General features: G+C 37.8%; 10 protein-coding genes across 10 annotated transcripts; 4 read left to right on the top strand and 6 right to left on the bottom strand. All coding sequences in view use genetic code 12, as the record gives it.

The window, feature by feature from the left end:
* Positions 1–500: 500 nt before the first annotated feature.
* On the bottom strand, positions 501–1,829 carry I9W82_004086 (uncharacterized protein; the record flags this gene model as incomplete). Its single annotated transcript, XM_067693121.1, has 1 exon — positions 501–1,829. One exon carries the CDS (start codon positions 1,827–1,829, stop codon positions 501–503), a length of 1,329 nt encoding a protein of 442 aa, XP_067547674.1.
* A 94-nt stretch (positions 1,830–1,923) lies between these two features.
* I9W82_004085 (palmitoyltransferase) lies at positions 1,924–3,117 on the bottom strand (the record flags this gene model as incomplete). Its single annotated transcript, XM_067693120.1, has 1 exon — positions 1,924–3,117. One exon carries the CDS (start codon positions 3,115–3,117, stop codon positions 1,924–1,926), a length of 1,194 nt encoding a protein of 397 aa, XP_067547673.1.
* A 196-nt stretch (positions 3,118–3,313) lies between these two features.
* On the top strand, positions 3,314–6,373 carry I9W82_004084 (uncharacterized protein; the record flags this gene model as incomplete). The annotated part of the gene is made up of 1 exon (XM_067693119.1): positions 3,314–6,373. The coding sequence occupies one exon, from the start codon at positions 3,314–3,316 to the stop codon at positions 6,371–6,373; it is 3,060 nt and encodes a 1,019-aa protein (XP_067547672.1).
* A 36-nt stretch (positions 6,374–6,409) lies between these two features.
* I9W82_004083 (oxidoreductase) lies at positions 6,410–8,026 on the bottom strand (the record flags this gene model as incomplete). The annotated part of the gene is made up of 1 exon (XM_067693118.1): positions 6,410–8,026. One exon carries the CDS (start codon positions 8,024–8,026, stop codon positions 6,410–6,412), a length of 1,617 nt encoding a protein of 538 aa, XP_067547671.1.
* Positions 8,027–8,145: 119 nt separating this feature from the next.
* On the top strand, positions 8,146–9,297 carry I9W82_004082 (iron-sulfur cluster assembly protein; the record flags this gene model as incomplete). Its single annotated transcript, XM_067693117.1, has 1 exon — positions 8,146–9,297. One exon carries the CDS (start codon positions 8,146–8,148, stop codon positions 9,295–9,297), a length of 1,152 nt encoding a protein of 383 aa, XP_067547670.1.
* Positions 9,298–9,327: 30 nt separating this feature from the next.
* Positions 9,328–10,161, bottom strand: PEP12 (SNAP receptor; the record flags this gene model as incomplete). The annotated part of the gene is made up of 1 exon (XM_067693116.1): positions 9,328–10,161. The coding sequence occupies one exon, from the start codon at positions 10,159–10,161 to the stop codon at positions 9,328–9,330; it is 834 nt and encodes a 277-aa protein (XP_067547669.1).
* A 591-nt stretch (positions 10,162–10,752) lies between these two features.
* I9W82_004080 (uncharacterized protein) lies at positions 10,753–11,637 on the top strand (the record flags this gene model as incomplete). Its single annotated transcript, XM_067693115.1, has 1 exon — positions 10,753–11,637. One exon carries the CDS (start codon positions 10,753–10,755, stop codon positions 11,635–11,637), a length of 885 nt encoding a protein of 294 aa, XP_067547668.1.
* A 130-nt stretch (positions 11,638–11,767) lies between these two features.
* Positions 11,768–12,730, bottom strand: TRR1 (thioredoxin-disulfide reductase; the record flags this gene model as incomplete). The annotated part of the gene is made up of 1 exon (XM_067693113.1): positions 11,768–12,730. The coding sequence occupies one exon, from the start codon at positions 12,728–12,730 to the stop codon at positions 11,768–11,770; it is 963 nt and encodes a 320-aa protein (XP_067547667.1).
* A 394-nt stretch (positions 12,731–13,124) lies between these two features.
* I9W82_004078 (uncharacterized protein) lies at positions 13,125–13,631 on the bottom strand (the record flags this gene model as incomplete). Its single annotated transcript, XM_067693112.1, has 1 exon — positions 13,125–13,631. The coding sequence occupies one exon, from the start codon at positions 13,629–13,631 to the stop codon at positions 13,125–13,127; it is 507 nt and encodes a 168-aa protein (XP_067547666.1).
* Positions 13,632–13,828: 197 nt separating this feature from the next.
* On the top strand, positions 13,829–14,395 carry I9W82_004077 (uncharacterized protein; the record flags this gene model as incomplete). Its single annotated transcript, XM_067693111.1, has 1 exon — positions 13,829–14,395. One exon carries the CDS (start codon positions 13,829–13,831, stop codon positions 14,393–14,395), a length of 567 nt encoding a protein of 188 aa, XP_067547665.1.
* Between the last annotated feature and the right edge of the window lie 51 nt (positions 14,396–14,446).

Genomic DNA, 14,446 nt, shown 5'->3' with positions numbered 1-14,446 from the left:
TATGGCAAATCTGAATTGACCGATACTCTAACGTTCCAGTCACTTTCGTTTTGAAAGGATTGGCGGATGAGGTTGTTTCAGATATGATATTGAAGTCCAAGTACGTTTGGTCAGTTTTTGATCATTTTTGCTTGAGATTGAGATATTCTCTGCCTATCAATTCACTTCCTCATTCCTGAATTTTGGCGTTTAACGAAATGATGGTTTCAAGTTTTTGATATCTTTCGTCGTTCCTGAGGGCTTTGGGATTTTTCCTCTTGGTCGTTCTGACTGGGTTGATTGTTCCATTTATGCATTAAGGGCGATGGAGATTTGATTACTTGACTCATTTCGGTCAAGTTTGGGTTGATCTGAATTCGAGAGAAGAGGGGTAGAGGAGGAACTAAGCTTAGTTCAACGAACCCTACATCCCTTTTGCGATATTAACTTGTGCACATTTCATTCTCGATAAACTACTTCAAACTATGACTATGAACATTCATAACTGTATCTTCTTGTAGCTACTCCTTCTGACCACCCTTTGCAGTTTTGATAAGATACAATGCTTCAATAGCATAGTTACGTACCGATAAATTCTTGGTATATTTCTCATCAGCAGCTTCCGTAATGCTTTCAACAATACGCAACTCATCGATCAAATCCCACATCATTTTTTCAAACATCTCAACCATTTCTTTTACATCTTGATTTGTATCACTTTCATCTGAAATTGGAATAATTCCCAACTCATGTTTGCCCAACTTGTGTAGTATTCTTCCTAATGTTTGTATACTAATACAACGTTGACCAGGAACTACAGATCGAGATAAATGAACCAACTCACTTAAAGTGTACCCTGCCATATGTGGATTATCTGAATGATGATGTAGACCGAGGTATGTCGGTATCCCTTGTTGCGAATCACTCTTTTCTTCATCTATATTGATCTGTACCAAGTTCCCATTAAAGTCAAATCTCATGTCTGATATACTTTCATAAGTAGTTGAAACTTGTTTTGGCATTGGTTTCGTCATCCATGATAACTTTTCAGTTTCTTTGGGTAAATCTGGGAAATACTTTTCATGCAACTTGTCGAAAAAGTCAGGATCATCCAAGTCCAAGTCATCTTGATTGGGCTTGGTAAAATGTACAGTGGAGCCATTATTCTCATGCATATCTTCATCATCATCTTGATTCAATTGGTAACCTTCAGGAGCAATTGCATCTGAATCTAGATCTTTTTCAATGACATTGCCATCAGCTTTATCAGCTGACTCATGGTACTCAATTCTCTCAACCTTATCATCATCAAATCTTACTTTACGTTCAGATTCCAAACCTAATATTTTGTCCACTTCTTCCTTCTCCAATTGAGATAAATCAGTCACTCCCTTTGGCGTTTTAAATCCACCAATCCATCCATTATATCCCTCTGCATGTTCATGATGATGATCATGGTCGTGACTGTGTGTGTCTTGCTCCTTCTTTTGATTGCCTTCCTGCTTATTCTTGGTTTTCCTGTTTAATAATCCTTGCACAATTTTTGGATCTAGTTGGTTCAAAAGCTCCTGCCTTTCCTGCAAAATTTCACTTTCCGACATCTTGGCCATTTTTTCTCTATTCTCTTTATCAATCTTCTCGGCTTCAGTAAGCAGCTCTGTTGTAGATTCATCATGAGATGGTGGCAATGTAGAAGCAATCACCTCTTTTTCTTTCGGTTGTTGTTTTAGCTTCCATCGCGAAACTTTCTTTACCTTGTGAGGATCAGGAAATCCATTACTTGCATCGAATGGAGTTGGTTCAGTGGGTGGCTCAACCTCGTGTTCTACTATTTCTCCAACAAAGTCCATCGCTTGAATGATGAGATGAGTGATTCTTTACAGTTCTTTTGCCGCGCAAAAATATAATACAAAACACATCTACACAAGCTATTCAAAATTAATCTTATTTTGGACCATCTCTTGATGCAAAGTAGCTAGGAATATAACACTCCTTCTTGTCAATCTTGTCCTCAATCATTTTCAAAAACTCGGGACTGACTTCATTTGAATAATAATTAAACTCTGCAATTGTTCTTTCTATACCCGAAGGTATCCTCTCCAAATCAGCAGCAGATCTTCTTCGACGTAACTCAAATGGGATTTCAGCAAACGGTATAAGCAAAACAACTATAGCCTCTAGAAATCTAGTAGTGGTGTAATAGTGTTCACTTCGACCCTGGGTCCTATTTCCATTAAGCACAAGGTTGATCCAATTCTTTTTCCATCCCATATGGAACGGATAATCCCCCACGTCAAATTCAACAACTAGTCTAACGTTATCTCTTGACACGCTAACATACCGTTTACCATTTTCCTTTCTTGGTTTCTTTGGTGCTAAGCAATTTACATGCAGCCCACCAGTTTCTTCATCACTGCCCTTTTTCTGTCGACTCTTCCATCGTTCATACCTTGCCTTTTGCTTCTTAGAAATCACATCCAAGGTCGTCACATCGCGACAGACGTACAGCACATGCGATATGAAAAGTGCACTAATACATATGATCCAAAACCCACTCATTATATACAACAAAATAAAATTATGATTGATCTCTCCCCTATTAATTGACAGTCTAGTATACCGACTAACATAGACCAACATAATGACAAAGAAACACCAAAACCAAATGCAAAATTTCATAAAGAACAAATAGTTTGTTAACCCAATGCTACTGCCAATCCAAAGGCAGAAATGATCAAACTTCAACACGTTGTATCCAACATATTTGGAATAAAAAGATCTCTCAATTCGTAAAGATTGTGATTTTGAGTCATAAAATGGGAACCCAAATTCATCACAAAAGAATAAATCAGGTAATGGTAGTAGATTCTTGTCGCCTTGTTGGTAAATATCAAAAAGTGGGAATTGTGGTGACTTTCCAGGACCATTATACAATATCATCGCCCAGTAGATAAAAAGCACTAATTGGAAGAATCCTGATAAGCACCATAGTGTTATTGCAACTCCATGCGAATGGTGGGTATATATTTCTTGGTATCCTAATGAATAATTCAATGCAAAATTCAAGTACGCAAGTCCCAAAATGATCCCTAGGGGTACTGCGTACATTCTAAGTTTAAATAAAGTGTCATTAGTCATCGTCTTATGTTACTCATTGGCTTTATGACCTACCTTCTTGTTCTGTGTCCTCAGTACCCTCTATCCTCCTAGTTGCTCTTGGTAGATGGCTATGCTACCAAACAATTCTTCACGCGTAAAAAAGATGGGAAACATCAACAAACAGGTTCTGCTTCAGAGGTCACTCACAATACCAACCATTACAGAGATCGAATCCATGAAGTTCCTACTATTACCACAGGTACTTCACAATGGTGAAATACATTGTATGACAGTTAGTGATGATAGTACAGTTTTAGTCACCGGAGGTAAAGACAACACGGTAAGCTTATGGAACGTAGCCCAACTAGTTGATGCATCAAGTTTTGAGAAGGAAGCTGATACCGAACAAACGCGAGCGAAGATTCAACATCTTAGGCCTCTTCAGCAAATCAAATGTCCAGAATCATTAGTCAATAATCTTAGATGGGTTCCTAGTTCGTATAACCGATTTATATCATCTACTTCAACGGGGCATATATATCTTTATGAAATTGGGTTTGATGCAAGGGTAAGCAGTAAGCAAATTTTTCCATTTAATGAGCAACAGCAGTCTGAGTTGAAACCACTTGTCGATGTGTCCGTTTCACGAGATGGGAAGTTGGTTGCATGGAGTTCAAATGATGGGAAGTTGTGTCTATTTGATCTTCACCGTAACACATATCAGGAATTGATTTCACCGGCGTCTGACAACTTGGTAGTTCAAAGGAGTATTGCTTTCAATGGTGTTACGAACTACCTTGTCAGCATTGGAGATGATACTCAAATTACAGTATTCCAATACGAGTACGATTCCCATACCAAATTATACAAGTTTCGATTGATTAATAAGATATCTAGACTATTCAGCAAAACCCCATTGAGTGTCAGGTACAAAAGAATATCATGGTCTCCTGATGGTGAGATGATCGCTGTCCCCACTGCCAACAAGAATCAGACATTACTCATATCCTTACTTTCATGTACTAAAAATTGGACCACGACAGCAAGTTTAGTAGGTCATGATTTAACCTGTGAGGTAACTAAATTCAATCAATACTTATACTCGGAAACTTCTGGTGAGTTAAACAATTTCTATAATATCATTGCAACTGGTGGATCAGATGGAACAATTGCAATTTGGAACACGTCGAAATCTTCACCAATCACAATCCTCAAACACGTTGTTGATGCTCAAATATATGATCTTGTTTGGACAGGAAACAGTAGCATTTTGTTTTGCACATCAAAGGGAAACTTGGGTGTTCTTCGCTTCTATCCTCATGAGTTGGGCTATGCAGCACCAAAAAATGAGTTTACAAATTTAAAAGCCAACTTGGTCAAGCAAATGAAGCCACTAAATTACAGATATGAGTTTGAACAAGTGTCAGGTAATAGGAAAACGTTACAACCTATTGAATATATCGACCAAGCGACTGCTACTGTGGCGACGGCAAATATTGGGTCCACAATCAAGAGAATAGAACAGCGGGACAAGCGAGCCAAAGATGATGCTGGTGGATCAGAAAAGGTCGGTACTATTGTAGAGAAGGAAAGCGTGGAAGCGAAGGGACCAATTGCGCCACAGGTAATTGCACCTGCCCCGCCTACAGAGGACACTGTTACATCCCCTGAGAGAAAGACTGCAGGTAAAGCATCACCCAGGTTGGCTGATACTGTCAAAGTGTCCAACCCGCCAGTATCTGAACCACAAACTCAACCTGAAGCAAAACCAAAAGCACCAGTTCAAATTCAACCACAAACCCAACCTCAACCTCAACCTCAACCTCAACCTCAACCTAATCTTGCGAAACAAAAAGTTACCACAAAAGATGGAAAAAGAAGAATTCAACCAATGCTAATTTCAAACAATAGTGCCAACACATCCAACAACAACGTTAAACCAACTCAAACCCAACCAAAGGTCCTCGACAGAGCCAAAACCATAATGGAGTTTGACCCTCCATCGTATTCAGTCTCCGAAGAATTCAGTCGCTCCAAACGAGCTCATTCTGAAGAGCATCATCATGCAAATGGAGTTAATGACGCTACAAAAAAAGTTAAGCGCGAAATGGAACCTGTCAAATTCATCGGTTCTGTAATCTTAAACCCCAATATCTCATTTGCTAAAGTGCGCTTACCTGCTCCCAAAGTACGACTTGGATTTCAATTGAATAGTCACAAATTAGGTGATGAATATTTCACATTGGACATTAGGAATGGATCCGGCAACGAAGGAAGACCATCACGAGTAACTTATTTTAAAAGAGAGAAGGAAATATGGTGTGATTTCGTTCCGAAATTCATTCATTTGGCTTGTGAAGGTTTGAAATTCTGGGCCGTGGCTACTGCCGATGGAGAAGTGTTGACGTATCTGCACATTTCCGGTAAACGATTACTACCACCACTTGTACTTGGTGCACCAATTTCATTCTTGGAAGGACAGGGGAAATATCTAATGGCAGTGACTTGTATTGGAGAAATGTATGTTTGGAATATAGAAGTTGGCAAAATTGAATTGAAAACTTCAATTGCACCACTCTTGGAACTAGGTTCCAAATTACAAGAATCTGGGTTAACGAAATCGGAGTTTTTAACATTGTGTGCAATCACATCTCTGGGTATTCCATTAGTTACTTGTTCCAATGGGTCTGGGTACTTGTATAATAAAGATCTCGGGATCTGGCAAACTATTACAGAATCGTGGTGGGCGTTTGGCTCTCATTATTGGGACAGTGCCGAAAATACCAAACCCAACGCTCCACAATCATTCAATATGTTCAAAGAAGAAGAAGAATCAATAATTCAATTATTGGAACAAAAGACCAATGAAGAAATCATTCGTAAATCTCGATCCGGTAGAGGTAAGTTATACAATAAGATTTCCAAAAATATGATCATGAAGGAAGGTTTTGAAAGTTTGGAAAATACAATCTCATTAAGTCATTTAGAGAATCGAATCTTGTGTTGTGAAATTTTGGGTGAAGATAAGGATTTCCATCGGTATTTTAAAATGTATGTGCAACGAATTTGTGAGTTGGGATATAAAGCGAAATTGTATGAAGTTTGTGATGAGTTGCTTGGACCCATTGATCTTGATGTTGACAGTGATAAAGTGAAGGACTGGGAACCCAAGATTTGTGGATTGGTTAAGCGAGATTTGTTGAAGGAGGTGATTGATTTGTGTTCACAATATAGAGACTCACAGCGAGTCTTGTACCATTTCAGTAAGAAGCTCGGTATAGTTGAAGAGGAATAAGATATACATTGCATTGCTATCTATGCACAAATCGGTCTATAGTTTATATACATTGGAGTTATCCCATTTTTTCTCCCCTAGTAACCCAGTAATTGGTCCTTGCGTCTTATGTACCAAATCTTTAGGTCCACATACATACTCGATATATCCATCAGGTCCACAAACAATGGCCAACGCCGCAGGAGATTTCGGTTTCTTTGCAGTTGCCATTGCTTGTTCCAACCCAGTTTCATACCTCTCACCACGTTCACTTGCCGATTGAATCAATTTCTTGACTTTTTCCAGCTTCATTGTGTCTTCATCATTCTGTTGCATTATTTGCATTCTTACATTTAATGCTTCATCGGGTGAAAGTGTCGACGTAGCTTCCTCTAATTTCTTTGGTGTGTAAAAATTGGATTTAGCTGGCGGTGGGATATCTTTTCCTGATAAGATTGTTTTGGGTTCACTGTCAAAATGGTAATGGATACTTATACGATCAAGTTTATTCAAAAAGAGCAAAAATCTCAGTAAGATTCCAATTTCACCTGGTTTTTGAGCCGAGTAGTGGATATTGACATGTCCCAAGTATGGATTTTTCGAAAACAACACTTGCAATATGGGAGCAATACCAGTTCCAGCTGCATAGAAATCCAAATTATCAACATCAGGTAATTTCAGATCTCTTTTGATCGACTCAATCAAATTATCAGGCTCGACTTTAGATGGCAAGTCTTTGAATATAGGACGTTGATGGATTTTGTTTAATGGATGGTATGGGAACTTGTACTCAATTGAAGGACCTCTCAATTCCAACTCATCACCAATTTTCCGATCAGTAATGTATCGTGACACTTCACCTTGCTTGTATCGTTTCACATAGAGACACATTGTTCCATTCTTGTCTAAATCATCAACTTCCGGATTCAAGATTTTCAAAAGCGGCTTCTTTTCTCCAGATCTTGTATATTCCGACTTCATATAATACATGGGCAACGGAGTATATGATCGAACAACATTAATATCAGGTTGTTTCACTTCAACTGACCATATGTGATCTCCATTCCAAACACTTTTCTTATCAGGATTAGCAGCAAAACTATACTCCCATCGATCATATTTCGACTTAAGTTCAATTATATAATGCTCATCATCAATTTGTTCCTTATGAGTAACGATAAATTTATGAAACTCGTTAGGATCTAACAACTCATTACTTTCCTGGCCTTCCTCCGGGTCATCCAAGTACCAAACTTTGACAGTATATGCAGCCCAAGCAACACCAATCACTGTCAATATCTTGGGGATATATCTCGTCCATCGAGAAATTTGTTTCGGTTTATTGTTTAGGTTATTATATTGGTCTTCATTGGGAAGGTCAGGGTATTCAAAAGTTACTCTTTGATGTTTGAATTTGGGGATGTATGGCTTATTATCCTTCTTCATGAGATGTTCGACTCCATTGAAGGGCATTGGAGCTGGGGCTGATTTGGATGTGGTTTGCTTGATTTTGAATTGTTGAATGTCTTGAGCTTCATCTTTTTTGGAAACCCCGTGGGATGAGTTGTCCTCATTCTCCTCTTGGTTACTGCTTTTAGTCGAGTTGAATCTTAGTTGAGTACGATATAGGCCTCTTCGTAGAAGAAGAGTTTGTATAGGGCGGTTCATCAACATCTTCATTGACTCTGGTTAGAAAAGCGAAAAATTCGGCATCGAAATTTTCAACCTCTCTTCATCTGATTGCAAAAACAGAAAACGCCAACGACATTATACAAATCTCCCCTACTCACCTCATGTTGCAACTTATCCACTCAATACAAGCTCATATAGACAAGGTATGGAGCGTATCATCTCACCCAACGTTACCACTCCTAGCCACAGCATCAACAGACAAATCAACTAAAGTCTACAAACTATCCACATCGCAAAAATTCCCCCAGATTGCCAATTTAGAAGATACTCATAGACGTTCAGTACGATCGGTCTCATTTAAACCGCCAATGGGCGGCATAGACTACAAGCTGAACATATTGGACTTGCCTGCGTTAGCTAGTGGGTCTTTCGATTCGACAATATCGATTTGGGGCATAGATGAGCCCGATGAAAATTATGACATTGAGGAAATTATGCATAATCAAGCTGAGATTTTGACTAGTCCATCCAATGAATGGAACTTGATGGCGATTATAGAGGGTCATGAAAATGAAATTAAAGCGGTTGATTGGAATTTCAGTGGACGATACCTTGCTTCTTGTTCTAGAGATAAAACTGTCTGGATATGGGAGACTGATCCGGAAACGTTGGAGGAGTTTGAGTGCGTTTCTGTCTTGAATGATCATCTGCAAGATGTGAAGAATGTAACTTGGCATCCAACTACTAATTTGCTAGCTAGTTCATCTTATGATGATACTATACGTATTTACAAACAGGAGTTTGATGATGATGATTGGTCATGTGTCGGAATTTTGGATTCGCATGAAGGGACAGTTTGGTGTTCTAAATTTGAAAACCCCAAGAGTCCCAATGCAGTGAAAGGCAAGATCAGATTGGTGTCGGTAAGTGATGACTTGACAGTGAGGGTATGGTACAGTCAAGATGAAATGGAGACTGAATCAAATGGAACTAATTTACCTTCTTCTATCAAACACACATCAGAAATGGTTTGGGAACAAGAATGCATATTACCAAAAGTACATACTCTTCCTATATATTCAGTTGCGTGGTCAGCATTAACGGGGAAGATAGTAACTGCTGGATCAGATGGACAAATTGTGGTTTACAATGAGAAAAGTACTGGCGAATGGGAGATTGAAAGTGTTCAGCAATCGGCCCATGGAGTTCATGAGGTCAACTGTGTTATTTGGACAAAGTTAGACAATAGTGAAGAAGAGGAGGCTATAATCTCTGCTGGTGATGACGGATATGTTAATATATGGAAGAAATAGAACTCTGAATACACCAAATCTTATTGTCCTCTAAAATATTAACCCTATTAGAATAATAAATCCCAAAACACCCAAAAGAATCATCAAACAACAAAACAAAGTCCCACTAGACCTCTTTTGATACCGATGAGCACTTCGCAACTCATTTGAAGCTTGTCTTGCGTTGGAACTGTACGTGAAGATGTTATTTTCAATACTATCCACTTGAAATTGTTGTTCATTGATGATTGATGAAAGATTTGAAAAGATATTGTTGATTTCTTGGGTATCTTGTTGGATTTGATGAATTTCTCGTTCTCTTTCTTGGATGAGGAGTGTTTGTTGTTCTAGTTCTTCGGCATTTACAGGTTCATAGGTGATTTGCACCTGCTGTTGTTGTGGCAGCAGTTGTTGCCCTGCATCTTGTGGTGATGTATTCTCTCCCGGTGCTGGTAACTGACTAGATTGTTTAGACTCAAACCTTCTTTGATAATTTTTGAAAATTCCAAGACTATCTCTAATCAACTTTATCTGAATACTTTCCTTTTGTCTAAGATAATTTATAATTTCAACATCTTCACGTTCATCTTCAACTGATTTTATAGTACTATTCAACTGTTTAACAAAATCATTTAATTTCCGATACGATTCAGTAGCATCCTTAAAATTGGAGCTTAATTTTTCAGCTATTGATTGATCAAGTGGGTCTTTTTCAAATTGTACCAAGTCTTGCTTGATGGTTGATAATTGAGTATGGTTGATATGATGTAATTGATTATCGATACTGGTTGAAAGTGAATCAAATTCTGGATAATCTTTGTATTTATGAGAATGATTAGTTGCTACTCTTTCGATATCGTTATCAAATGGACTGTTGAAAGACATCGCTGATGAAGCTGCGGAGGATTCTTGTAAGAGGGAAAGGAGCAGGAGGAGGAGATTTACGAAATTGATTGATTCAGAGCAAAAAGTTTATATTGATCAAATGTACACGACCAATCTTACGTAGAGATATCAGCATGTACCAACTACTAGAGTTGATAAAGGAGTCTATTAAGGTACGTGTGCTTATATTTACAGCAGGGGAATCAGGTGCAAAATATCCCCCAATTCAGTACTTAGTCTCATATTAGCATATCCAACATAACACTGATTTCGCAGCCTTCTCATCAAAGTAGATTCACTATTTCAAGAACGAACAAACGGAATTGTACCTGTTACCATCCCAAGTTGCAGATACTGAAAAGAATGCTTCTTAAAGACGGTGTAAACTGCTGCTATGCTAAATAGTTGGTGTAATGTATATATATAGCATAACAAGAAACAGACATCTCTCTCTATCAACAAACACAAAATACAAAACTTTTTTTGCAACCCAAGACACCAAGGAAACAGTATTCCTTACAAACAAGAATAACAAACTCAGCTCAACTGTCAAACACTCAACAGGGAATTTAGTCCAAAAGCGCAAGATACATGTTCAAGAGAAAGAATAAAACCAACAAAAAACAAACCACAATCACAACCACAACCACTCCTCCTTCTCCCACAATAGTTGTGGATAAAATCTCATTACTAGTTTCACCAGATGACATTCCAGTACTTTACCACTCCATGAAATCAATAGTAGATAAGCTCGAACCAATGATGGAACAATCAAATATACTAAAAAAAGGAGACAAAACGCATACTAGTACTGGGTTGGTTTCTAATGTTGTTTCTTCTGTTATGGTTGATACTACTGGACTTGAATCTAACTTGTTTAACTATCTTATTGATGAACACGAGGAACCTTTTGATGATGGTGCTATTAGTGGTGGTTTGGATTTGAATATTGCTGTGACTTCAAAGTTGAGAGATAACAAGAAAGGAGCTACTGAGATTATCGATTTGAATCAAGAGATACCATTTCAGAATGAAGACAACCACATCAAAGAAGTTACAGTTTCGTGTGAACGGGAGATTGAACAAATTGATACTCAAGATGAGGTAGTGACTGTCCCCACTACTACTACTATTGCCGATGAAACTAAAGAATGTGATAACTCAATACCAAAACCACTTCCTATTTCAAATACTGCTTTGGCCAATTTACTTTATGAATACCAATTAGAAGCGTATGAGAGTCCATCTCCTAATCAAGAAGAAAGTTACACTTCGTCAACGTCAATAGTGGAGGGTAACAACAAGCTGCATGAAAACCAGCAGTCTACAGCAGCAGCCCCACAAAAAGATGACTACTTAACCTCAATCCTTGAAGAGTATTCTCCATTTTATAATTTCCTCACTGATGATGAAACTAGTGAAGTTGAACGAACATACTACAATCCATACAAGATTGTATTTGCTGGTGAATTCTAAAGAAAGCTACAAAAAACGCTAATAGACTCAAAACATTTCATAAAGTACATGTATCAAAGTATATATATATATATCTTGTCTATATAAACAGATGACAAATCATCTTTGTATGTATCAACTTGTATTCTTTTTAATCCTCTTGTTCAACAATAAACTTTTCACATTCTAAAGCTGCCATACATCCAGTACCAGCAGAAGTGATAGCTTGTCTATAAATCTTATCTTGTACATCACCAGCAGCAAAGACACCTTCGATTGAAGTTTCAGCAGTACCTGGTTTAGTATAAAGATAACCAGCATCATCCATCTTCAATTGAGATTCGAAAATCTTGGTAGCTGGAATGTGGCCAATTGCATAGAATAATCCATTAACTTGTAAATCGGAGTTGGTCTTTGTCTTGTTGTTGTAAATACCCAATGAGGTCAATACTTTACCATCTCCTTTAGCTTCTTTAGCTTCAGTATTCCACAAGATTTCCAATTTATCATTATTCATGGCTCTCTTTTGCATAATTGATGAAGCTCTGAGTACATCTCTTCTAACCAAAAGGTAAACTTTGGAAGCATATTTAGTTAAAAACAAAGCTTCTTCACAAGCAGAATCTCCACCACCAACAACAGCCAATGGTTTATTTCTGAAAATTGGCACAGCTCCATCACAAACAGCACAAGCAGAAATACCTTGTTGCCAATAAGTTTCTTCACCAGGTAAGTGCATTCTCTTGGCACTAGCTCCAGTAGCAATGATGATGGCATCAGTAGTGATTGGTTCACCATCTTCATTAAATTCAGTCCATAATTTAAATGGTCTTTGAGACAAGTCACATTTGGAAATGGTTTCAGTAATGATTTCAGTACCAAATCTTTCTGATTGTTTCTTCATTCTTTCCATTAATTCAGTACCATTGATTCCTTCTGGGAAACCAGGGAAATTTTCAACATCAGTGGTTGTAGTTAATTGACCACCTGCAGCAACTCCATTAGCTAAGAAACCTTCGTATAAAGTTGGTTTAATTTCTGCTCTTGCCAAGTAGATGGCAGCAGTATGAGCAGCTGGACCTGATCCGATAATTGTAACCTTGTGATGTACCATTCTGAAGGAAGTAGTGTTTATGTGTGATAGTCTATTAGTAGTAGTTCGAAGTGAGTTTAACCAAATGATGGAAGAAAGTTAAGTCTATTTATATATGTATGTGGTCTGACTAATGCTATTGGTCTAGAAAAGATGGAGTGTGTGGTCTAATGATTTGATTTATAAACTTTTCTTTTGTTGAGAGAGAGAGAGAGAGAAGTTTCTTTTTAATTCTTTGGAGTATTACATAATCATATGTATACTGTATTACATAAGTAACATAACTAATCAACAGCCACAAATCTAGACTCTCTCAAAGCTACAACAGAGAACCAAAGATTCTATTCCTCGGTTAAAATAATACAAAAAACTTATCTATTCCATCAGTAATTACACACAACTATACAACTATATATTAATCTTCTTTACCTAATATAAATTGTTTTACAACTGGTCCCTTTTGCAAAACAGGATCCAATAAAACACTACTCAAAAACCATTGCAACCCATTCCTTCTATCTTCCAACCAACTAGAACTCATAACTAGTCGTTCAAACTTGAAACTGTCTTTTGGTGGAGGTTGAGGTATCACTATTTCTGAGTCGCCCTTATAATACAGTTGTAAATCATAATACAACTGTAAAATTTCCAGGTATCGTTTGTATAGCACAATGGAAGAATAGTCTAAGTCATTTATGCTGATTTTTATCTGCCAGGCAATATATTGACCAGTCGAGGAAGAGGAGGAGGATGTGGTGGTCGTGCTCCCGCGAACTAGGTAGTGCTCTCCGACCCGGACGTCAGTTATGTGACTTTCGTGATTTCTTTGATGAGTTACTAAATCTTCTCCGGAGTTCATTTCTATAGGAATTGGTAACGCATTGTTTAATTGTGACACTGAATAAGATTTCCTTCGAGTCATTTGTAAAGTAGGTATTTTTAGATTATAATGTCTCTCTATGAATGATGTAGTCCCTCTTCGATTATATTAATTTGGTCTCTGTCCTCATTCCGCATCATCATCCATCGTCAATCTAAACACAAAAAAAAAATATATATTTTACAATAGCAATGACATCAGCAAAAAGTCAAATCTAACCCCCTAGCTCATCTCTCACAATGGACATCATAAAACAAAAACACCCAGCATGGAAAAGACTACTACATAAATGGCAAGCCAAACGCAACGTTCCCTTCCGCCGCAAATTCTTTATGGGCTACGACTTGTACGGCAACACCTACTGGGAATTCACAATCGACGGCAACATGACTCGTTTACGACGTAAATTGGAACCATTTAAGGAGGAGATTTTCAAAGTTGATTATTTTAAAACCATACCTCCGCAATGGCTTCAATGGTTGAGAAGAACGAGGTTTGATGCTCCTAGTTTGGATGAATTGGTGCTGGATCAGTTGAGGCAGCAAAGGTTGAAGATTTTGGCTCAGCAGGCGGATCAGAAGTGGCAGTTGGAGAAGTTGAGATTGGAAGAGGAGAATAAGGTGAAGTTGTTGCATGAATTACAAAGAGCTGAGTTGGAAAGTGCACCAAAGATTGAAAATAAGAAGGAAGCTAAAAAAACTAAGGAGATTCATGATGCTGATAATAGTCATGAAGACCCTTGGAAACAAGCTGATGAATCACGTAACGAAAATCCAATACAATCAACAACTATTAAACCAAGGTAGTTAATTGAGACGCTATTCACAATACCTTCGCTTATCTCAGCTAACTCATTG

This window comes from Candida metapsilosis (assembly GCF_017655625.1).
Source record: "Candida metapsilosis strain BP57 chromosome Unknown scaffold5, whole genome shotgun sequence".
Lineage (NCBI taxonomy): Eukaryota > Fungi > Ascomycota > Pichiomycetes > Serinales > Debaryomycetaceae > Lodderomyces > Lodderomyces metapsilosis.
Note: the sequence above shows the minus strand (reverse complement) of the source record. Positions and strands in the feature narration are given on the sequence as shown.